At 47.7% G+C, this 26,151-nt stretch overlaps 1 protein-coding gene across 1 annotated transcript in view; it reads left to right on the top strand.

Moving 5' to 3' along the window:
• The window catches only part of RARS1 (arginyl-tRNA synthetase 1), a 687,757-nt gene that overhangs the window by 103,310 nt on the left and 558,296 nt on the right, over positions 1–26,151 (top strand). Inside the window, exon 5 of the mRNA XM_068277415.1 lies at positions 2,613–2,713. Within this exon, the coding sequence (XP_068133516.1) occupies positions 2,613–2,713 (101 nt within the window). The remainder of the gene's footprint in view (positions 1–2,612; positions 2,714–26,151) is intronic.

The raw sequence follows: 26,151 nt of genomic DNA, 5'->3' as shown, positions 1-26,151 counted from the left end.
GAGGGAAAGAACTCATAAAATACTGTTCACTGAAAGATGTCTCACCCCAGCACGTTCAGAATATCCTCAACTTCGACGCATTAACCAATCATTGCGCAGACCCAGACTCCATGGTCCTGATATACAACCATGCAGTGTCATCTGCCTATGACGCCCTCGCTCCAGTTCGCATCAAACGATCTACACCACTTCACCATGCACGGTGGTTTGACAGCTCACTAAAGGACCTAAAGAAAGAAGTGCGCAGACTAGAAAGGAAGTGGCGAAAATCTCAGAATTCAAAAGATAAACACACCCTTGTCTCTCACCGGGAAAGCTACCAAAATGCGATCACCAAGAAAAAAATCCTCCTACCTATCACAGGAGATCGCAAAGGCCGCCAACAGACCAGCCCAACTATTCCGCACAGTTGATAGACTATGTAATCCATCCTGTCTAAAACCCACTATAACTCCCTCAAAGGAGCTATGTGAGAAATTTGCCTGCTACTTTGCTGACAAAGTATCTTCTATTCGGTCTCTCATTCAGTCCACAGCACCCAAGACTCATGCAACTAATGGAAATAGCTGCAAAAACAACCTAACACCCTGGACTGATTTCAAAAGTATTAGTGAGAAAGAGATCTCAGACATCCTCTGTCGTCTCCGCCAGACAACCTGCGACCTGGACCCTGGACCAACTAAACATATGCTGAAATGCCCTGACCTGCTTGGTCCAGCATTTCACAAAATAGTAAATTGCTCTCTGCAAGCAGGGAGGTTTCCTACCTCTCTAAAAGAAGGAATCATCAAGCCCCTTCTTAAAAAACCTTCCATGGATCCAGATGCTATGAGCAGCTACAGACCTGTCTCCAACCTCCCCTTCTTAGGTAAAGTTATTGAAAAGGCTGTCTATCTGCAACTTGAAACCAGGCTGTCAGTAAACAACATCCTGGACCCTCTACAATCTGGCTTTAAGAAACACCACAGCTGTGAAACAGCCCTCATCCAAGTCTGCAACGATCTGCTCATGGCAAGGGACAGAGGGGAATGCTCCATCCTAATCCTGTTGGATCTCTCAGCTGCTTTTGATACAGTTGACCATGAAATCCTGCTTAACAGACTGCAGGAGTACTGTGGCATCAGTGGATCAGTCCTCCAGTGGTTCAGATCATTCCTGACTGACAGAACACAGAGAGTATCCCTAGGTCCTATAATGTCCAAACCTGCACCTCTACAATTCGGAGTGCCACAAGGATCAATCCTATCCCCTCTGCTGTTTGCAATCTACATGTTGCCACTCGGTACACTTATCCAACAACATGGCCTGACGTACCACTGCTACGCTGATGACACACAGCTATACCTGTCCTTCAAACCTGGTGGAACAGACCCTACCCCAAAAATAAACTCTTGCTTAGCTGAGCTTCAGGCATGGATGAATGATAACTGGTTGAAACTGAATGCTGACAAAACTGAGGTCCTGTTTGTCCAAAGCCAGTGCTCACCATCAAAACAGCTCTATCCTAAAGCAACACCAATCAGGATTGGGAATTCAGACATAAACAGCTCCAACCTTGTGCGCAGCCTTGGCGTACTAATCGATGGGGAATTGAGTTTCAGAAACCAAATTTCATCTGTAGTTAAATCTTCCTCCTTTCATCTGAAGAACATTGCAAAGATTAAACATCGGATTCCCCAGAGGATCTTCAAACCCTAGTCCACGCCTTCATCACATCACGGCTGGACTACTGCAATGCCCTTTATGCTGGCCTCCCCAAAAAAGACCTGCGTCGCCTGCAATTAGTGCAGAATGCTGCTGCCAGATTGCTAACAAACCAGCCTCGCCACTGTCACATTACACCGATCCTTCGCTCACTGCACTGGCTACCAGTAGAATGGAGAATACTCTTCAAGATTGGACTGCTGACATTCAAATCCCTGCACAATCTGGGCCCTGGATACATGAAGGACTTGCTGAAGCTGCACCACACCTCTCACAACCTCAGATCAGCAAGTTCTATAAACTTGGTCACTCCCAGAGTGCACCTCAAAAAATCTGGAGACAGAGCCTTCTGTCATGCTGCCCCTACTCTTTGGAACTCCCTACCACATCCAGTAAAGACAGCACCATCCCTGGAGCTATTCAAATCCAGACTGAAAAGCCACCTGTTTAGCCTGGCATTTCCAGATTTATAAAATTCTTCCTCTGTACCACGATGGTCGGAGCCATGCTTATGCGCTTTGAGTCCCACGGGAGAAAAGCGCTTTACAAATGTTATTTGTTGTTGTTGTTGTTGAAGTGGGATCACACCCATAGCATTAAATTAGCAAAAGTTTTTCAAATCGTATAGCGCTCAGAAAAGTGCTCCTAGTGGGTTCCATGCCTTACATTGTTATGGTCCATTACTCCACATTACGGTTTCTTCTAAGGTGATCCCTTCATTATTACACCTTGCCCCTTGAGCCCATGTTGCCCATGCTGTGTTGCTTCCTTATAATAATGTTGAGCCTCTGTGCAATAAATAAATTGAGAATAAAGCGAGAAGAAAAAAAAAGTTACAAATACTGTACATTAGTGTTTAGATCTTAATAATAATTTTTTTTTACGCTAAATTTATTTTTTATGAATAGGATTTATAAACATTCATTTGCGAAAGGCTTTTGTATCAGAACAACTCTCCAAGTTGCTTGTGAATGGAGTCCTGCCACCTATAATTGTGGAAAAGAAAAAGGTATGTTTTTTTTTATTTTGTTTTTTTAACCAAATATTATATTCGTCTGATTTAATCTAACATCTGAACAATTATATGCTTGTTTAGTCCCACAGGAATTTTCAACAGCAACTACCGTATATACTCGCAAGCAAGCCGAATTTTTGAACCCCCAAAAGTTGGGGGGTCGGCTTGCTTGCGAGTCTCGTTGTTGGTGGAAGGCCGCCTCCCCTGTGCCCCGCGTCCGCCGCTGCTATTAGCTCGTGGAGCGAGCTGCTGTGAACTATTTACATGCCCGGGAGACGGAGAGGGGAATAGAGGAAGCCGCACAGTAAGCTAATGGCAGCGACGGCCGCGGGGGGGAGTTGGGTGAGGCGGGGGACACTAAACTAGCTATACTGAGCACTATACTAGCTATACTGAGCACTATACTAGCTATACTGAGCACTATACTAGCTATACTGAGCACTATACTAGCTATACTGAGCACTATACTAGCTATACTGAGCACTATACTAGCTATACCTGGCACTATACTAGCTATACCTGGCACTATACTAGCTATACCTGGCACTATACTAGCTATACCTGGCACTATACTAGCTATACCTGGCACTATACTAGCTATACCTGGCACTATACTACCTATACTGAGCACTATACTAGCTATACTGAGCACTATACCAGCTATACTTGGGCACTATACTAGCTATACCTGGCACTATACTACCTATACTGAGCACTATACTAGCTATACTGGGCACTATACTAGCTATACTGGGCAATATACCAGCTATACTTGGGCACTATACTAGCTATACTGGGCACTATACTAGCTATACTGGGCACTATACTAGCTATACTGGGCACTATACTAGCTATACTGGGCACTATACTTGGGCACTATACTAGCTATACCGAGCACTATACTAGCTATACTGGGGCACTATACTAGCTGTACTGGGCACTATACTGGGCACTATACTAGCTATACTGGGCACTTCACTAGCAATACTGGGCACTACCTACCCATACTGGCCACTATACTAACTATACTGGGACACACTGGGGGGGATCACGCGGCCAGCATTTCCTACCCCCGACTTATATGGGGGTCAATCATTTTTTCCTGGTTTTCAGGAAAAAGTTGGGGGGTCGGCTTATATGCGGGTCGGCTTGCTTGCGAGTATTTACGGTATTCTCTGTAGATCTGATTTGACTTTACTTGCAAGTGGTAAAAAAGGGAAGAGCTTTAACCACTTGCCGACCGCCCACTGTAGATTGGCGGCGGCAAAGTGGCAGCCCCAGGACCACGTAACGCCAATTGGCGTCGGGTCCTGGAGGAGAGGATTGCGGGCGATCGCCGGCATTTGGCTCCGCCCACATGTCTCGTCAACCCACCGGCCAATCTGCAGCGCCGGCGGGTTGTAACTTTTTAAATGGCCCAATTAAAAGTGTATAATACAGTTTGTTAGGTAAACAAAGTGTATTATACCCGCTGCCTCCTCCCTGGTGGTCACAGCGCTCAATCGACCACCAGAGAGGACGGCAGCACTGTGAGACCACACACACACACTGATCCTGCCCACCCCCTGACACCACTGTTTGCACCCAATCACCCCCCTAATCACCTATCAATCTCCCCCTGTCACTATCTGTCAATGCTATCTTTTAGATCAGGTCCTAAACTGCCCCCTGGGGGCTCCTGATCACCCCTCCCCCCCACACACACCCTCAGATCCTCCCCAGACCCCCCCCCCCTGTATACTGCTATTCTCCCCTGTAATCACACACTGATCACCTGTCAATCACCCATCAATTACCCCGTCACCACCTGTCACTGCAACCCATCAGATCAGACCCTTATCTGCCCCTTGCGGGCATCTGATCACCCACCCACAAGCTCAGATCGCCCGCAGACCCACCCTTTAGAACACCTCCCAAGTGCATTGTTTACATCTGTTCTCTCCTCTAAACACCTACTGATCACCCATCAATCACCCCCTGTCACTACCTGTCACTGCTACCCATCAGATCAGACCCTAATCTGCCCCATTTGGGCACCCAATCACCCGCCCACACCCTCAAATTGCCCTGAGACCCCCTCTGATCAACTCGCCAGTGTATTGCTTGCATATATTCTACCCTGTAATTACCTTCTGATCACCTATCAATCACCCCGTCACCCCCTGTCACTGCTACCCATCAGATTAGACCCTAATCTGCCCCTTGCAAGCACCCGATCACCCGCCCGAACCTTTGGATCGCCCACAGACCCCCCCCCCCCCCGCCAGTGCATTGCTTGCATATATTCTCCCCTGTAATTACCTACTGATCACCCATCAATCACCCCGTCACCTCCTGTCACTGCGGGCTCGTGATCACCCTCCCCACTGCCCTTAGATCTCCCTCTGATCACTTCCCCCTGCCCTAGATTACCCCCCTGCCATTGTGTACGTCTAATTTCCTGTCTGTAACGTTTGATTGTGCTTTGATTGGCTCCGATTGTCTCAATTGCCCTGTGATTGGTTTTCGATTGTCCCGTGATTGGTTTTTGATTGTCCCATGTTTGGTTTTCGATTGTCTCATGATTGGTTTTCGATTGTCTCATGATTGGTTTTCGATTGTCGTGATTGGCTTCGATTGCCCCGTGATTGGCTGTGATTGCCCGCCAATCACTCTTATTGGCTCTAATTGTGTTGTAATTGCCTTGATTGCACATTGTCTGTAATTGTTTCTGATTGCCCCCATTGCTGTCTGATTGCCCCCTGATCATCCCCTAGCCCCCCCCCGGTCACTGTCCTAGTGATCTAAAAACGGTGTTTTTAGTATCACTAGTTTTAACAGTTAGGCCAGTTAGCTAGGCCCCTGTGTTAGTGTCCGTTAGCGCTCAGCCCACCGCACCACAGCCACTAATTAGACGCTGATTAGCGTCATCACTGTCGCTAATCAGCATTGGTACTATATAGTATTTGTAAGTGATCATTACTGATCGCACTTAGATCTATATTGGGGTCACTAGGATCCACTAAAAACGCAGTGTTTGCTGATCAGGCCTGATTGTTCGCCTGCACCTGCGTTCAACCCGCCCCACCGCAGTGACAGAATTTTTTTTTACTGATCACTGCAAAAAACACTGTACAATAGCTGTGGCACTGTAAAGATCAGTTTTGATTTTTTTTAAAATCAAAACTCCGTGACCACAGCTTTCTGCTCTGCAAGTACTACCTTTTGCTAGGTAGGTGCTCTTTTTCCTGGGTAGTCTGATGGAATACCCCCTAAATTTAGCAGTCCACCATGGCAAGAAAGGGGTATTCCGATGATGTGCACAGGTACATGGCCCAGTTGGATAAGGACGATTGGGTCGTCCCATCCGACGAATCTTCTGGGTCAGAGTACGAACCTGCGGACAGCAGTGGCTCGCTGACCGATAGCGATGACGAGGTTGAGGTCCCGGCTAGAGCCAGGCGTACCAGACCCCATGTCACTGGACTGCAGGTGGCGCAGGATCTGCCTCAAGGGCAGCAGAGTGGTGCTAGCGCTGGTCTGAGGTTTCAAGGTGAGGCATACACCAGCAGTGCAGCATCTCCTGGACCTAGCACCAGTACTGCCGTAGACCCTGGTGAAGTGGTGAGCACCAGAATGGAAGTTGAAACTGGTTCGGAGGCACGTGCATTAAGACCCGAGTCGCAGCCACCAAGAAAACGGGCCCGTACTACCCATAGTCTTCCAGAGGTGCTGGCAAATCCCAATTGGCAATCCCCTGGTTCCGCCGCACCCGTACTGCCCCCTTTCACCACCCAGTCTGGAGTCCAGGTGGAGACAGATAATCTAGGAACGGCCCTAGACTTTTTTTCATCTGTTCTTCACCGAGGATCTCTACAACTTAATTGTGGCTGAGACCAACCGTTATCAGAATCAGAATCAGTTTTATTTCGCCAAGTACAGCAAGAGCCATAATCGGAATTATTTGTGGTACACATGGCATAGACAGATACAACAGCACATACAATTTGAAATGCAGTAATCAGATATACAGAGGAGGCAGCGACGGGGACCAGCTGTCGACCCGGCAATTATGAGTGCAGGCCGGACTGGGGAAAGTCAGAGTTCAGTGACCGAACGGCCTGGGGAAAGAAGGTGTTCTTCCGCCTGGTGGTTTTGGATGGTATAGTCCTGAAGCGGCGGCCCAACGGGAGGAGCCTGAAGTAGTGGCTGCCAGGGTGAGAGGGGTCACGGGAGATCATGGTGGCCCTCTTACTCAATCTAGCGGAGTGGAGGAGATCAAGAGGTGGAAGAGGAGACCCGATGATTCTCTCTGCATCAGCTATGACCCTCTGCAGTTTGTTTATCACTGGCCGATGCACCCGCGTACCAAACAATGACTGAGGAGCAGAGGATGGATTCTATGGTGGCGGTATAGAAGCTGGCCAGCAGCTCCCGTGGCATGCCAAATCTCTTCAGTTGGCGCAGGAAGAACAGCCTCTGTTGGGATTTCTTTTGAATTTTAGTGGTGTTCTGCCCCCATTTCAGATTATTGGTGAGAGTCGTGCCGAGGAACCGAACCGATGACACTATAGAAACTTCTGTTCCTCCAATGAGGACAGGCGAGGGGGGGGGAGGGTTCCTCCTGAAGTCTACAACTAGTTCAACAGTCTTTGCTGTGTTGAGAACTAGGTTGTTCTCCCTGCACCAATTGCATATTCTCTCGACCTCGCTCCGGTATTCATGCTCTCCGTTGCTTCCAATTAGGCCAATAATGGTGGTGTCATCCGCAAATTTGATGACCTTCACAGAGTCAGCGGATGAGATACAGTCGTTGGTATAAAGGGAGAACAGTAGAGGTGACAGAACACAGCCTTGTGGAGCCCCAGTATTGGTGGTTCGAATGCTGGAGTAATAGTTGCCGAGCTTCACCTGTTGTGTTCTATTTGTCAGGAAGTCCTTGATCCATGCTCGGAGAGTGGGATCAACTCCGAGCTGTGTCAGATTGGTGATCAGGATGTCAGGGCAGATCGTGTTGAACGCTGAGCTAAAGTCTAGGAACAGGATCCTGGCATAGGAGGCCGGCCTGTCTAAGTGCTCAGTGATGTGTGCCACGCTGACATTGATGGCATCCTCCACGGATCTGTTTGCCCTATATGCAAATTGGAGCGGGTCTAAAAGGGCGTCTGTGGACCTCTTCAGGTGGGCAAGGACCAGCCGCTCGAGGAGCTTCATGATGTTAGAGGTTAGGGCCACTGGGCGGAAGTTATTGTGCTCGGAACTGCCTGTTTTTTTTGGGACTGGTACAATTATGGACCTCTTGAAACAGGAGGGGACTGTACCATCAGATAATGACTGCTTAAACAAGGAGGTGAGCACAGGGGCTAGCTGATCGGCGCAGGTTCGCAGGCAGACAGACGACACTCCGTCCGGGCCGGAAGATTTCCTGGGATTTAGCTTCCGGAGGTGCCGGAGTACCTCGGATTCCCGAACAGCGCTAGGAGCCAGGGCGCCGAGTACGTCAGAGGTCGATGTGGATTTGCCTACGGGCTGGTTGGAATGTTGCTCGAACCTGCAGTAGAACTCATTGAGCTCCTCCGCCAGTCGAGGGCTCGGGGTCGCCGTTTGGGATGTTGGTTTGAAGTTTGTGGCTGCTCTCAGGCCCTTCCATACTTCCCGTGTGTTGGTGGACTGGAGGCAGAGCCCCAGCTTCTCAGCGTAGGCCCTCTTTGCCGATCGCAGTTCTCTTTTCAGGGCGAGCCTAGCTTCTCTGAATTCCTCTAAGGAGCCAGACCTGTGCGCCTCCTCTTTGCGTTTCCGAAGTCGGCGAAGCCTGTCGTTGAACCAGGGCTTGTTGTTGGGGTAGACCCTGAAGGACTTGGACGGGATACACGCTTCTTCGCAGAAGGTGATGTAGGAGGAGATGTTCTCGGCCCATTCATCAAGGGTAGGTGCCTCCAGAGCCGTCCAGTCAGTGGTTTCAAAGCAAGCTTGGAGCTGCAGTTTGGCGTCTGCAGTCCATTTTTTGACGGTTTTGGTGATGGGCTTTGAAGTCTCTAGGAGCCTCCTGTAGGAGGGGATCAGGTGTACTGTGTTGTGGTCAGAGTTTCCCAGGGGGGCTCCTTGGGTGGCTTTGTAGGCGTTCTTGTGAACCGTGTAGCAGTGATCCAGGGTGTTACCGCTCCTGGTAGGGCAGGTGATGTGCTGCTTGTAGAGGGGCCTCACGTGCCGAAGGTTCGCCTTATTGAAGTCGCCCAAGATGATGAACAGGGCCTCTGGGAGGGCTGTTTCCCACCGCGAGATACAGTCACTGAGTACATGCAGGGCGGACTTGGAGCATGCATCGGGTGGAATATAGACCCCAACGAGGACAAGGGAAGAGAATTCCCTCAGAGTACCGGGGCCTGCAGTTTATGGCAAGGAGCTCAACGTCTGGGGTGCAGGCCTTGTGGAGAGTGGTGGTGTTGGAGCACCAGGAGGTGTTTATGTAAAAGCAGATTCCGCCGCCTCTCGTTTTCCCAGAGAGGGCTGCATCACGGTCTGCTCTTAGGAGGTTGTAGTCTGGTACCTGTAGGGAGTCGTCGGGGATGCTTTCGCACAGCCAGGTCTCGGTAAAACAGAGAACAGGGGTGTTCTTGCTGATCTGGGGTTTGCTGTCGAGAAGGAGAAGCAGCTCGTCCAGTTTGTTGGGGAGCGAGCAGACGTTTGCTAGTAGGATGGCAGGGACAGGCGAGCGTAGGCCTTTCCTTTTCAGTCGGACCTGGGCCCCCGCCCTCCTTCCTCTGTGGCGGCGCTTGTTTGGTGCTCGCTTGGTGGAGAGGTATTCGATGTGTGCAGTGACAGCATCCCACAGGGGAGAGCCCGGTGTTGGGTTGGGGCTGTCCGGGGGTTCCCATTCAAGAAGGGCTTCTCTGGAGAGGGTGGCGGTCCGTTTCGCGCTCATGGTCCAATTTCCTCAGTAGGTGGCACAGTGTGTGGCCCCGGTAGGTGGGATAAGCGGGCAGCACAGTGAAGAGGCTACCAGAAGATGGAGGTAGGAAAGAGGCAGCGGCCTGGCACAGTGCGTGGCACGAGTCAGAGGGCGTGGGGTGGGCCGCACGGCGCAGACTGTGGCACAGATATGGTGCAAGTGGTATGGAGCAGGCAGCGCAACAGTCTGTGGTATGGAGCAGGCAGCACAACAGTCTGTGGTACGGAGCAGGCAGCACAACAGTCTGTGGTACGGAGCAGGCAGCACAACAGTTGGATGGTATGGGGCGGGCAGCACGTCCCGGTGTGGGGCACAAATAGGTGGACTGGAGCAGACGGCACAGCCCGGTGCGTGGCACGGTAGATGGTCTGGTGCGCGTAGCCCGGTAAGTAAGCAGCCCAAGATGTCTAGAAGGTGTGGAGTGGGCAGTACGTGGTTTAGGCAGCGTAGCACAGGCACTGGCACAGTATCGATGGTGTGGGGCAGGGAGCAAAACACAGTCCAGGGCCCACTTAGATGGAGTGGAGAAGTCAGGCAGCACAGCGTAGACTGTGGCACGGATAGATGATATGGGGCCGAGGCACAGACTATGGCACAGTTAGATGGTATTGAACAGACAGACAGCACCGTCTATGGTACAAATAGATGGGGAAGAGCGGGCAGCACAGCACAGGCTAAGCACAAGAGATGAAGCAGGCACAGATGGTATGGAGCAGGCACAGATGTGGAGCAGGCACAGGTGGTATTTAGCAAGGCACAGATGGTATAGAGCAGGCACAACGCAGGTATGGAGCGGGCACAGGTGGTATGGGGCAGGCACACCACAGCCTATTTCAATCAGACAGAGGATCACAGTAGGGAGAGCAGGACTCACCAAGGGCAGGGTAAGCAGCCGCAGGGCAGGATATGCAGCCTCTGGAAGAGGTTGCAGGTTTATCAGCAGCAGTGGGCACACTGGGTAAGGCCGAGCTTGAAGGGACTGCAGCGTGGAGGCATCTTCACCAGCCAGGATGGAGGAGTACAGGCCAGGCAGAGTGGAGACTCCCAGGATGGAGGAGTGCAGACCGGGCTTGGCGGAGACTCCGTCACAAGCCAGACAAGGTGCTGCCCCCCCCCCCCTCCCCAGACGAGATGCTGTTCCAGGGTCACCAGGTGGCTGGAGTGCGGGCAGGGCCACGAGGAGGCAGGCCTGGCCACGTGGGTTACACGTTGCCGCGGGATGGGGAGCAAGCTGGAGAGGTGCTGCAGATCCAGGAGCAGCTAACCGGATGCCGGAGCAGTCATCGGGATGCGGCTCTTGGGAGCACGGCGGTCGTCCAGAGCGGCGGCAGGCAGTGTGTGGAGCCAGGAGCAGTAGTCGCCAGAGCGCAGCCGGAGCGGCGGCAGGTAGTGCTGGAGCCAGGAGCAGTAGTCACCAGAGAGCCGCCGGAGCGGCGGCGGCAGGCAGTGCTGGAGCCAGGAGCAGTAGTCACCAGAGCGCAGCCGGAGCGGCGGCAGGCAGTGCTGGAGCCAGGAGCAGTAGTCACCAGAGAGCCGCCGGAGCGGCGGCGGCAGGCAGTGCTGGAGCCAGGAGCAGTAGTCACCAGAGCGCAGCCGGAGCGGCGGCAGGCAGTGCTGGAGCCAGGAGCAGTAGTCACCAGAGCGCAGCCGGGGATGCGGACCCTGGGAGCGCTGAAGTCCTCCGGAGCGGCGGCAGGCAGTGATGGAGCCAGGAGCCTGTAGAGCGCAGCCGGTGATGGAGCCGGAGGAGCATCGGGCAGCAGGACAGCGGTCGGAATGGAGAAGGCTGGGGTTACTGCGGCAGCCAGGAGAAGTTGCGGCTGGGAGATTCGTCCGGAGGCAGGAGCCCCAGCGATGGTCAGCCCACATCGGTGGTCGGAGGCGGCAGTCAGAGGTACACGGATCTTGTACACGGATCCTGTATTTAAAACTAAAAATCTATCTAAACCTGTACTATCTAACACTAAAACTAACTAAAACTAACAAAAAAACTATACAAGAGTCTGGAGCCATGTGACCGAGGCGACCTCCGTGGGCGCCATCTTGGTTTCGTGGTTATGCCACACAATACATCACCGACAACCCGGATAGGTACTATGCCCAGCCTTTCCGGTGGAAACTACTCCAAGTTTCCGAACCTAAAACTTTTTTGGGCCTTTTCCTTAAGATGGGTCTAGTCAAATTTAATGTATTGCGGTCTTATTGGTCTGCGCACCCAATATATCACCTGCCCATGTTCTCTGCTGTCATGTCCAGGACACGATTTGAGATCCTGCGCTTCCTGCACTTCAATGACAACACAACCTGTCATCAAAGTGACCACCCTGCTTATGACCGGCTCCGCAAAATTCGGCCCCTCATAGACCATATGTCATCAAAATTTGCAGATGCTTATACCCCTGAACAGCACATCTGTGTAGACGAGTCCCTCATACATTTTACCGGGCGCTTTGGCATCAAACAGTACATCCCAAGCAAGCGCGCCCGGTATGGGGTGAAACTGTATAAGCTCTGCGAAAGGGCCACAGGCTATACTTATGGTTTTAGGGTCTATGAGGGAAAAGACTCAAAATTGGAGCCGGTCTGAGGCCCTGACTGTCACAGAAGCCCTGGTGGCTGGAACGCGAAATGCCTTCCAAACGGTTTCAGCGCACGGATCGTGCAAACTGTGGTCACAGTCAATGCGAAGAAACCGTTGGGAATTGGCTGCAGACAAACCAGAAGGGAGCCTGTGGGTTATGGAAATACACTTTACACACTATTTCAGGGTATAACTGCCACCACCTCTGCTTTCCTGGGCCAGAAGCACCCACTGACTAGCGATTTCTAGACCTGCAAATAAACGGTTAAACACACTATTCTGTCTAGCTAACAACAAAAGCAGCGTCTCTTCAGAGACTTGGGATCAGTTTCTGTGTATGGCTGAATAGCAGGGTAGCTGAATAAACAAAGGACGTTTGAACGTCATTTATTAATGCAAGATAAATAATTAATATATACAGACAATCATTAAAATCAACATTTATGGAGACATTAATAGCGCAGTATGAAAAGAAAAGGATAACATACTTAGGTTCATGGAAAGATGTCCGTTTGTGGGAAAACTTGTAGAGTTCTTTGTTTCAGTTCAGAGCAAGATGGCCGCTAACCATGTGTCCTCTGGCTAGCAGCAGACAGCTCTCATACAGATGGAATTTGGAGGACTGAGGTCCGCCTGCCGGCCATGTGCTTTTGATGAAGCTGGTTTGGGGGTGTGGCAATGCCGGCCCCCCTCTGACTTACCCACCAATGACAGTTCATTCCCTCTGAGAGATTTTAGGGCTAAACTTATAAAATGCCGTAACTCATGAACGATACATGTTATATGTAGGTGTATAGCAGATTCATACTTGTCGGAAAATACCGATTAATATGACATAAGACATGTATATGTACAGAGGCGCCAAAAGGATACAATATGCTAAAATGTTTAAAATATTCGGGTGGCGGCAGTGGACTGGCCACTCAGAAATAGACTCGATGCTGTCGCTTAAGATAAAGACAATTTATTCACATACTCCATGAACAGAACCGCAACGCGTTTCACGGGTATATTCCCGCTTCCTCAGGCAATAAAGGCAATAAACACGACAACACCATCACCTTTTCCAAATTAGTACCACCACCCAACAGCTTTGTCTACAAGAAACCTGTTCCTCTTAAAAACACCACCAAAGCACCACGCCTCACTCGCACTAAACCACGGCCCTCTCCCAATATCCCTTCAAACTCAGCACTTAAGAACCCTCCGATAAAGGGCCTACATACTGCGGCTGACCAAAACAAAATCCAGACCAACCCCAACCTGTCAACCTTCAATTTCACCAACTCCATTCCTCCAGAGAGTCTCACAATAAAAACGGACATTACAGTCCCTCCCCCAACCATGCTCCGGCTGACAATAACTTGGACAATCTCCTCAGACTATCCCAGATCAGCACTTACACCTCAGGCTCCAACTCCCCCACTACTACAGACCCATTGACCCCTCCACCAAACTCCACCTCAGTTATACCTCAACAAACCACTATCTGCAAATTTCTAATACCCAGAATCACCCGACATATTGATAACCGTGAATCACAGAATCAAACCTTGTCATCCTCTTTTTTAGAATTATCGGCCTCCCTATCACAAAACATTTTAGTCACCCAATTACCCAGCCCCATTTCAACCCGCTCCATTCCACAACCACTAAAGAAGACAAAACACCCACTATCCGATTCAGAAAGCGAGGATCTAGAGGTAAAAGAAAAAAAGAAACAAACGATAATTCCCCCCCCCCCCCCCCCCCGGCAACCAATCCCACCCCTACCACAGAAACCAAAAGAAGTATATTCGATTTATCCAGCCATATCCTCACAAAACATGAAACTGGCCTACTAGAAAAAGGCCTTTCATAGTGTCCCACCAACCAATCGGAATTGTTTGAATTATTCAGTGATCTTAACACCTACATTCGCAAACTTACGCTCAAAAGACATTTTGCCATAAAAAAAACATAATACCTTAACATTTACAGACCCCACTGAGCTCATCATTACTAACGACGCACTTCCTATCGTCTCCATTTCCACAGCAGGAATTGAGACAGAGAAATTTATCAATACCAAACTTAAAGGCCGCTCACGATTTTATCCCACCGCTTCCAAAGGGAATTTCATTGACACCTTTTACTCCCTTGTTTTAAAAGACTTACAAGATCTCACCATCCCTGACGCCCTCCCTACCTCCAACCTCTCACTACCCGAAAGATTAGCCCTCAAAACTCTGCGAAACAATCTTGATATAGTCATAAAACCAGCTGACAAAGGGGGAGGGATTGTCATCCTAGATAGAGCTGATTACCTGGACGAATCCCTTCGATTATTAAACAACCCTAAACATTACACACGACTACATGCAGACCCCACCCCTGAAATTAACAAAACCCTTAAAAACTTCATCAATGACGCCCTACACAACAATATCATTACCAAGAATGAGAGGAACTTCATTATTAACCACCACCCCAAAACTCCCTTTTTCTACTACCTGCCCAAAATCCACAAAAACATCCACAAACCACCTGGCAGACCGATCATCTCTGGTATTGATTCCGTCACCAGCAACCTATCTCGTTTCATAGACACACATTTACAGCCTCCTGTCCAGGCCCTACCCTCATTTCTAAAAGACTCAACACCTGATTCAATTCTTACAATCCACATCCTGGCAAGAAGACTATATCTGGCTAACCTGTGATGTCACTTCATTATATGCCAATATACCACATACCTTTGGACTCACTGCCTTACAGTACTATCTAAAATCGAATATATCAATGCCACAAATACAACAATCATTTCTAATACAGTGCATGGAATTCATTCTTAACAATATTTTTACATTCCAAGACCATACCTACCACCAAGTCAGCGGAGTTTCCATGGGAAGCTCATTCTCCCCTTCTTATGCTAATCTGGCCATGGGACTTCTTGAACATATCAAAATTACCACGACAACCCGTTCTCCAACAATATCATCTTCTACAAAGGATATATAGATGATCTAGTGTTCATATGGAAAGGTACCCCCAATCTTATCCCTTCCTTCCTTGACTACCTTAAAGAGACTCTGTAACAAATTTTTCAGCCTTAGTTCTTCTATCCTATAAGTTCCTATGCCTGTTCTAATCTGCTCTGGCTTACTGCAGTCTTTCCTAACTGCACTGTCTCTGTAATAAATCAATGTATCTTTCCTCTGTCCTGTTTGTCGGGCTAAAGCTTGATTGTGTGGAATTTGCAGGGCTGCTTGTGATTGGTAGAAGCGATACACACCCTCTGCAGGCCCCCTGCATACTCTGAATGACTCATACACTATGCTTAGCTGAGCCTATTAGAAGCTGGTTAGTTTGTTTGTAAACACTGCCTAAAACTGTTAATTACAAGCCAGGATTGCAGCAGAGAGTGGCAGAAACAGCACAGAGGGGCCCAGGAGAAAATAAGGAATAGAATGGTATGCTTTTTAGTGTAAGAATATTAGAGTACAGATTCTCTTTAAAGAGAACTCGAGGTGTGTTTAAAGAATGTTATCTGCATACAGAGGCTGGATCTGCCTATACAGCCCAGCCTCTGTTGCTATCCCAAACCCCCCTAAGGTCGCCCTGCACTCTGCAATCCCTCATAAATCACAGCCATGCTGTGAGGCTGTGTTTACATCTGTAGTGTCAGTCTCAGCTGCTCCCCCGCCTCCTGCATAGCTCCGGTCCCTGCCCCCGTCCCTTCCCTCCAATCAGCAGGGAGGGAAGGGATGCAGGCGGGGACCGGAGTTCTGCAGGAGGCGGGGGAGCAGCAGACTGACACTATAGAGATAAACACAGCCAGCTCTGACAAGCTGTTTGTCAGCAGCGTGGCTGTGATTTGAGGGATTGCAGAGTGCAGGGGGACCTTAGGGGGGTTTGGGATAGCAACAGAGGCTGGGCTGTATAGGCAGATCCAGCCTCTGTATGCAGATAATATTCTTCAAACCCACCTCAGGTTCTCTTTAACACCAACCCCGCAGGCTTACAGTTCACTTCTCACCATGACGCAGTATCAATAGAATTTTTAGACCTAGTCCTATATACTGAACACCATATCAAAACAAAAACATTTTTCAAACCGGTCGATGCCAATAACTACATCCACTACCATAGTTTTCACCACCGCCCCTGGACCAAAAATACCCCATACAGTCAGTATAAAAGAATATACCGGAACTGTACAGATGTTCAACAATATAATAGTCAATCCAAAGTCTTAACAACCAAATTCACCAATCGTCAATACCCCAAAAATCTTCTAAAAGACGCATATCTCAAAGCCAAAACCCACGGTCCATCACCACCACCAGCTGACAATCGGACTTCAGACATGCCCCGGTTCATCACTAAATTCAGTCACCAACACCAGTCCATTCGCAGTATTTTAAACAAGAGATGGGAGACCCTCCTCCAGGACCCCCACCTACGACCAATCATACCCACTAAACCCGCCATTACTTACAAACGCGCCCCTAACCTCCGCAGCATTTTGGCCCCCAGTAGACTACGCCAGAGTCAGACCAATACCATGCGTCCACCCACCACCCAGATACCAGGAAGTGCACCATGCAACCACAAAAAGTGCCTAGCTTGTCAATTTGTTCTCAATACCTCATCATTTTCCTCCCTGGTCACTAACATTAAATATCAAATAAAGGACGTCATCAATTGCGAATCAAAATATATTATTTATATAATCTCGTGCCCGTGCCAGCTGCAGTATGTGGGCAGAACCACTCAACTAGCTAGACGTAGAGTAGGACAGCATAAAAGAAATATATTAAATACATTTCCCCTACACAGTGTTTCACGCCATTTCTCCACTTACCACGACAATAATCCTGAATTATTCCGCATCACATTCATCGAATCCATTCCGCACAATCGTTCAGATTCTTTTGACTCCCTCAAGAAACGTGAAATGTATTGGATCCAAATTCTCAAAACTTTAACTCCAGATGGGCTTAATGAAGTACTGGAGAAAATTTACTAGTTCATCCCATTAACAGCGATCAGTTTCTCTTTTTAATCCCGTCCTCTCTTTTTAGCTATGTTACTTATTCGTGTTGTTATTATTATTATTATTATTATTACTGTTATTATTATTGTTGTTATTATCATCATCATTTTTTTATTATTCTATGCAGCTAATCAGGAACCGGTTGAATTTTAATTTCCTTTATGCCTTGTTCTGATGGATGTATTTATTTTTTTATATGTAGACTTTGATTATATCTTTGTATGTCGATGATTAATTATGTCCTTTATGCCTACAGTCCTTTAGGGCGCAAAGATGCACCAATATGCACTTTGTCTGTTAGAATGCATGGTATTTATCTATACCTTCTTTCCCCAAACAATCTAAAAAATAACCACTTGGGGGCAGCAACGTGCATCTTGTACATCTAATAATCCAAACATTTGTACAGCGCTTTTCTCCTGTTGGATTCAAGGTGTCCAGGAGCTGCAGCCACTGGGACGTGCTCAGGCCACCCAGCAAAATAGACACTTACCCTAGCCGGGATTCGAACTCTGGTCTCCTGTGCCAAAGGCTGTGCCCTTAACCAGTACTCTATTCAGCCTCTGAATAGATACACTTTGTACACATTTGTTTATTTTCTGTTCCCCGAAGTTACACAACCACATGCCCTCTTGCTATTGGCCCAACTTAGGTTACATAACCTGTCCCCTGCTCCTATTGGCCCAACACAGGTTACATAACCTGTCCCCTGCTCCTATTGGCCCACAAACCTGCCCCCAAGCTTGTCTCCTCCCCACCCATAGAAACCCATTACCTGCCTATCACACAGCCCCCACCCCTTATGAACCATGCAATTGGTCCACCCATATACTCTTAGGTATACAAACCTTGATCTCCAGACTCACCAGCACAGAGGCGCTATTCGTGACCTTGAGACTATACTGGTGAGTCTGGTTTTATGCATTTTACTACATCTGATTACATTGTATTTTGCCACCCTTAATTTTTCCCTACCCCCCCCCCCCCAATAGTTCCCCTCCCCCTCCCAATTCCCCCCCCCCTCCTGTTTTTTTCACTATGATTTTTAACTCTTATAACCCCCTCTCCCAATATACCTCTAACCACAGCATAGTTTAACCATTATTCACGTTAACATAACTAGGCACCAAAAATCATCAGCGCACATATACATTGGTCTAAGGACACGCTATCTGTCTCTGTCTTTACAGTGTACTCTGTTTATTGCCTGAGGAAGCTGGAATATACCCGTGAAACGCATTGTGGTTCTGTTCATGGAGTATGTGAATAAATTGTCTTTATCTTAAACGACAGCATCGAGTCTATTTCTGAGTGGCCGGTCCACCGCCGCCACCCGAATATTTTAAACATTTTAGCATATTTTATCCTTTTGGCGCCTCTGTACATCTACTTGTCAAGATATCCACCCTTGGTGGTTGTAAGGGTGACAAACCCTCCTTTCCTTCTTCTGAGAGCGACATCTTATTCCTGAGTGGGGACAGGTCTAATCTCCCCACCTGCCTATATAGTGGTTGCCTAAACGGTAACCCATGTTTGTAAGTATAATACTTACTCTACACTAATTCTCCCTGATCCAATACATACTACACTATATTGGGCTCTCGGTTTCTCTGCTTTATGACATAAGACATGGCTAGGGCAGCGGGTCAGGTTCCTGAGAAGATTCATACCGCAATAACCGGACGGGCTATTGCGATGAATGTCATATCAGCACGTTGGCCAGATTTTACAGAATAAGACTATGAATTTCATAGCTGTGCGATATACGGTTTTCGTATACCGACAGGAAATCATACCACACATGCTTTCAGATCTGCCTGACATCGGTGCCATGAAGTCTGTGTGAAAGCAGGTTTTGAATAGCCTCCTGCTGTGAGTAGCTTCCTTGCTCTCCCTGTATGAAAAGGGCTCACCAAATGGTCATCTGCCTGAGGTAATTAAAAATAAACATTCTCCTTGGGCATAAGCCTGGCCCAAGCTAATTAACAAATCAAGACATCCTGCGCCTAAATTAGGGGCAAAGGAGAAAAACTTGTGTTTTAAAAAAACAGGAATGTCAGTTCTGCTCGCTGCAATGGCTGCACAAATTTAGCCAGAAAGCGATCAGAAATTGGACTGCGCAGATCCTTCCAATTCGCCCGCGTTTCTCACGGCTGTTCCGTGACAGCACCCCCTGTGAAAAAGAGAGCCCAGATTGACCGCAGATGCTCCTACACAACCAATCTAGATTCTATCGATCTTAACCGCATCGATGCAGAGAATCCATTGCGATCGAATGTTCTGCACGGGCGGTTCAAGGATGCGGCGGCGGCCACGCAACCGTTTGTCACACCCTGACTACCTGTGGAGCAGTGGCAAGATTGTGTGGGGCTTGGTGTCCCCTTTGTTCCAGGAGGGGTACCATCTTTATGTGGACAACTATGTAGTGTGACCCTCTATCAGCATTTAAAGATGGAAGGGATTCGCTGCTGTGGCACCGTGCGGCCTAGTCGCCGGTGCTTCCCCCAACGACTCGTTAGTACCCGGCTTGCACGGGGGGAGAGGGCTGCCTTGTGTACCGATGACCTGCTCGTGGTGAAATGGAAGGACAAGAGGGACGTTTACCTTCTGTCCACCATTCACACAGACACGACAGTCCAAATTCAACGAGCAACTGAGGTCACTGAAAAACCCCTCGCCGTTCACGACTACAATGCAAACATGGGAGGCGTGGACTTCAGTGACCAGATGTTAGGGCCCTATTTAGTTTCCCGCAAAACCAAACGCTGGTATAAAAAAGTGTCTGTTTATCTAATTCAATTGGCTATTTACAACCGCTTTGTTCTCTACAGTAAGGCTGGGAGAACTGGATCGTTCCTTAAAGTAGTAGGATCAGCCATACTATTCCAGGGAAAAAAAACACATATATAAGTAGATAAATACTTGATCTACTTACATAACACATGTATTGTACTGTCCACGTTTTGATTTCAGTGTATGTTATATAGTAAATGATGAGAATTCTGTTCCTGGTGGGGGCCATGTCTTTTGCCCACAGTAAAGGCTAACTCGTGATGTAATTTCTGCCCTTTACTTTTTTTCTTGTCTCCTCCAATCGCTGAGTCGCTTCAGCCTTGCTTGTAAACACAAGTGAGTAGGGGATCAGGTTTCAGATAAGCAGCAGACAGGGAAATAAAGGGAAGAGGAGGAATATATTATAGATAAAAAGAACCCCCAGCATGCAATTCTTTGGCACCCACTACTAAAGAGCCAGTGCTCCTAAGGTATATGATAACTCCAAATCATAACAGCAGAAAACTTTTTGAAAGTTTTGAATGCAGGATTAGCATCTTCATCACATAATACACTCAGACCAGTTGCTGTTGAAATTTGATTTTTATGGTGACGATACCGCTTTAAATTCCAGGAAGAGATCGTTACGTAACTCCTGTATCCAGGAGGTGCCGTGGCCCAACCCCAAAATGCAGTTTGCCGGCTGCATGAAAGGCACTACGCCTTTCCCATTCCGAGTGCCCCAAATCAACGCACCCCAAGAAAACGTTGTCATGTCTGCAGCAGGGCTGGAACAAGGCGTGACACCTCTGTTTACTGTCTGTGTCCTGACCAGCCTGGCCTATGCCTAGGGGAGTGTTTCCAGAGGTATCATGAGCAGATACACTTTTAGAGAGTAGGGAACTCCAGACATAGCAGTAGGCACACAAGGGTCTCTGTGCTATTTCACACTGGCATGATGCGTTAGGGAAAATTGCCTAGCGAAAGTCACACTTTGCAGTCCCCCTCCCCTACGCCAGAAGTGCTTGACTTAACGCTAGTGCATGCCTACGTTACTGCGTGGCTTCTGCGGCAATTTGGGTCGGCCCGGAAGTCCTGTTATTCTACGGCGACGCAGTTAATTACTAGGCCGAATGCGATTACTGTCGAATGCTACTCTTGCGGTATTCCCTGAAGGTCTGTTTGGGGCGATGCAGTGCGGGCGACCCGCCGGATACGCCAATATGCAGTGCAGTGTTCTCCCCAGAGCCTATTACCCGGGCGGAGCGCCCGGCTGGTCTCAGCTTCCCGCCCGCCTGTGGTTACAGCGTGCATCAGATTTTCTTCCTCCACGTTCAATGCAGTGTGCAGCGGCTGTGTGTTATTGGAGCCAGCCGCTGTCACTTACACTATCTCCGCCCACCCCTCAGCTCCTGCATAGCCGTGATGTAGAGGGGCGGGGAGAGCCTGGTGGTAACTGAAGTTACACACAGGCACCGCTGGAACTTCAAAGGAGCTGGAGCTAGTGAATCCCATCCCGATCTGCATGACTATTATGCAGAGGACGGGCTCTCTTCCTTCCTCCAGCAAGTCTTCACATCGCAGCAAACTTCCCAGCATGTGCTCCAGCCTCACCTCCAGCCTCGCAGGTCAGATGTCAGAGCACAGGGAAGAGTGTGGGGCAGGGGCAGCGCTGGCTCATGCCGGGGAGACAGCATTGCAGGGCAGATGGTTATCTGTTAATCCCTGGTAAGGTGGTGACTGATAGCCATTAGCTGCGTCTGCTGCTGTGCCTGGTGTAGCGTCACCTCTATGGCATGCCCCCCTTGCAGATGCACTTTTTTTGCTGGGAGGAGAGGCGACAGACATTTTTACAGCTCCTATTGCTGTCCTTCCCCCAACTGCTCTGCTCCGAGATGTTACATTGATGTAAACCTGTCTGCAGACCTGCAGTGTGCTGTGCAAGTTACAGGAGCTGTGAGAGTGCTGCATTCTTGTATTACATTCATATTTAGATGGTACTGCTTGCAATCCTCTCCTCTCTGACCCACACAGTGTTGTTGTTTTTATTGCCCCCCCCCCCCCCCTCCTTCCTTTTCCACACTGATATACATATGTTTTCTTCTACCTTTAGTCTGTCTCTCCCTCTCACACATTTCCCTTTATCTCTCCCTCTCACACATTTCCCTTTATCTCTCACACATTCCTCCTTGTTTTTTCTTTCCCAGTCCTTTTTCCCCCTCTGTAGTACATGCTGTTTAGCACATAGACAAGCAACAAGCATGTGTACATCATGCTTGTGTGCATGTGAGATCATCCAGTGTAACTCCTCATCAGTAGTTCCCAGTGTGTTTCCTCCTTACCCACTTCCTCATTCAAAAGCACCCAGCATGATCCACCTACACTCCTTCCTACCAAGTAGCGCCCAACACGATCCACCCTGCCCCTCCCTACCTAGTAGTGGCACCCAGCATCACCCTCCAACTCCACCCAATGTGACCTTACTTCCCCACCCGGCTACTTTTTCATGCCACCCGGCTGGTTAGAAATTCTGGGGAGAACACTGCAGTGTTAACCCAGACATCAGGTTTCCAGAGACCCTAATACACAGTGCTGCCAGAAACCTCTCCTTTCACTTGGCACAAAGTGTATAATGTACTTCGCCACATCTCTGTGCGATTTGCACTTTGCACATTGTCCCATGGGGAGGAGAGGTTTGTCCTCGGAAAGGTAAGAAAAAAACAAAACAAAAAAAACAGGTAAGCAAAAAAGTTAATGTTTGGTTCCCAATGTTAATGTTTGGGTTAAAAATGTTCATTAAAGTTTATAAAAGTTGAGGTTAATGTTAATTAAGTTATTGCTTTGCTGCTTGCTTGTTTTTTTGTGTGTGCGTTTTTCTCTTTTTTTCCATCCTTTACCCTTCCAGGTGGACCGACCGACCGACCGACCGACCGACCAACCAACCAACCAACCAGCTGTAGCACTGATGGTGCATCCTGACAGAAGCATTGTGTGTCTGTCAGATTACACACAAGTCAGTGCATGCAGCGCTGCAGGATGAGATTTCTCCTCCGCAGTAAAAAAGATAAGTTTGCCGAGGCATATGAGCTGAGGGGCGGTGTTGGAGTTCCTATGCTTTGGCAAGCACTTTGTATAAAAAAGAAAAACTCTGGCAATGATTTGTTCATCCACATCGATCGGTGCGAATGGATAAATCGGCTTTGCCAGGGCGTACGAGCTGAGTGGGGGGACCGTTTTGGGTGGCAGCTCCTATGTCCTGGCAGACGCCTTTCCCTCTTTTTTTTTTTTTTTCCCACATTTTTTTGGCAGATATTTTTTCATCCACATTGATTGTTTGACGGCCATTTTTCCTTTCAGCCCAGAGTGCATTACCCGTATGCCAAATATAAGGAGTATAGCAGAAACTCCTAATACTGGCCATACATGTAATGTTTGCAGAGACCCTAAAATGCCAGGACATACCCCACGAATGATGCCATTTTGGAAAGAGGACACCCCAAAGTATTCCGTAAGGTGCATGGTGAGTTCATAGATTTTATTTTTTGTCACAAGTTAGCAGAAATTGTTTTATGTTTTTCACAAAATGTCATTTTCCGATAACTTATGACAAACAATAACATTTTCTATGAACTCACCATGCACCTCATGGAATACCTTGGGGTGTCTTCTTTCCAAAATGAAGTCATTTGTGGGGTTTGTTCATGGTCCTGGCATGTGGGTGGGTGCTAAATTGTGAGCACCCCTGTAAAGCCTAAAGGTACTCATTGGTCTTTGGGCCCCTTTGCGCACCTAGGCTGCAAAAAAAGTGTCACACGTGGTATTGCCGTACTCAGGAGGAGTAGTATAATGTGTTTTGTGGTGTATTTTTACACATACCCATGCTGGTTGAGAGAAATAGCTATGTAAATGGACAATTGTGTGTAAAAATAAATCAAAACCTTCTCATTTACAGAGATTTCTCCCACCCAGCATGGGTATGTGTAAAAATACACCCCAAAACACATTATACTACTTCTCCTGAGTACGGCGATACCACATGTGTGACACTTTTTTTTTTTTTTTGCAGCCTAGGGGCCTGATTCACAAAGCGGTGCTAACCCAGTTAGAGACTTTAGGCATGATAACCATTGCACCACGCTGGTGAAAAGCCAGTTTAGGTGTGATAAGTTTAGGCATGATAAGTTTAGATAAGTTTAGATCGCTTGCAAAGTCCCGCACGCAAAGCAGCGCCATTAAACTTTGTACAAAGTGCACCAGACTTTGCTAGTGTAAAACTTTTGATCAGCTGTGCACTGCGGTGCTAACCCAGTTGGCGCTTAAACTTATCATGCCTAAACTTATCACACCTAAACTTCTCATGCCTAAACTGAGTTTAGACATGATAAAGGGCTTTTCACCAGCATGCTAACTGTTAGCACCGCTTTGTGAATCAAGCCCTAGGAGCGCTAAGGGACCCAAAGTCCAATGAGTACCTTTAGGATTTCAAAGGTAATTTTGAGGCATTTGATTTCTAGACTACTCCTCACGGTTTAGGGCCCCTAACATGTCAGGGCAGTATAGGAACCCCACAAGTGACCCCATTTTAGAAAGACACCCCAAGGTATTCCGTTAGGTGTATGGTGAGTTCATAGAAGATTTTATCTTTGTCACAAGTTAGCGGAAATTGATTTTTATTGTTTTTTCTCACAAAGTGTCATTTTCCACTAACTTGTGACAAAGATAAAATTTTCTATGAACTCACCATACACCTAACGGAATACCTTGGGGTGTTTTCTTTCTAAAATGTGGTCACTTGTGGGATTCCTATACTGCGCTGACATGTTAGGGGCCCTAAACCGTGAGGCGTAGTCTTGAAATCAAATGTCTCAAAATGACCTTTGAAATCCTAAAGGTACTCATTGGACTTTGGGCCCCTTAGCGCAGTTAGGGTGCAAAAAAGTGCCACACATGTGGTATCGTCGTACTCAGGAGAAGTATTATAATGTGTTTTGGGGTGTATTTTTACACATACCCATGCTGGGTGGGAGAAATATCTCTGTAAATGAACAGTTGTGTGTAAAAAAAAAAAAAAAAATCAAAAAAATCTCATTTACAGAGATATTTCTCCCACCCAGCATGGGTATGTGTAAAAATACACCCCAAAACACTTTATTCTATTTTTCCTGAGTACGGCAATACCACGTGTGACACTTTTTTGCAGCCTAGGTGCGCTAAGGGGCCCAAAGTCCTATGAGCACCTTTAGGCTTTACAGGAGTGCTTACAGTTTAGCACCCCCCAAAATGCCAGGACTGTAAACACACCCCACAAATGACCCCATTTTGGAAAGTAGACATCCCAAAGTATTCAGAGAGGGGCACGGTGAGTCCGTGGCAGATTTATTTTTTGTTTGTCACAAGTTAGCAGAAATGGAAACTTTTTTTATTTATTTTTTTGTCACAGTGTCATTTTCCGCTAACTTGTGACAAAAAATAAAATCTATGAACTCACCATGCATCTTAGTGAATACTTTGGGATGTCTTCTTTCCAAAATGGGGTCATTTAAGAGGTATTTATACTATCCTGGAATTTTAGCACCTCATGAAACCTGACAGGTGCTCAGAAAAGTCAGAGATGCTTCAAAATGGGAAAATTCACTTTTTGCACCATAGTTTGTAAACGCTATAACTTTTACCCAAACCAATAAATATACACTTATTGGATTTTTTTTTATCAAAGACATGTAGCACAATAAATTTGGACAAAAATGTATATAGAAATTTTACTTTATTTGAAAAATGTCAGCACAGAGTTAAAAAAATCTTTTTTTTTTTTACAAAATTCATGTCTTTTTTGATGAATATAATAAAAACTAAAAATCACAGCAGCAATCAAATAGCACTAAAAGAAAGCTGAATTAGGGACAAGAAAAGGAGGTAAAATTCATTTAGGTGGTAGGTTGTATGACCGAGCAATAAACCGTTAAAGCTGCAGTGGTCTGAATGGGAAAAAAAGTGTCTGGTCCTTAACCTCCTTGGCGGTAACCCCGTGTGTGACACGGGGTAAGCCGCCGGAGGGTGCCGCTCAGGCCCTGCTGGGCCGATTTTCATAATTTTTTTTTTGCTGGACGCAG

Source organism: Hyperolius riggenbachi, chromosome 3, assembly GCF_040937935.1.
Source record: "Hyperolius riggenbachi isolate aHypRig1 chromosome 3, aHypRig1.pri, whole genome shotgun sequence".
Lineage (NCBI taxonomy): Eukaryota > Metazoa > Chordata > Amphibia > Anura > Hyperoliidae > Hyperolius > Hyperolius riggenbachi.
The sequence above is the reverse complement of the archived record's forward strand: the minus strand, read 5'-3'. Positions and strand labels throughout refer to the sequence as shown.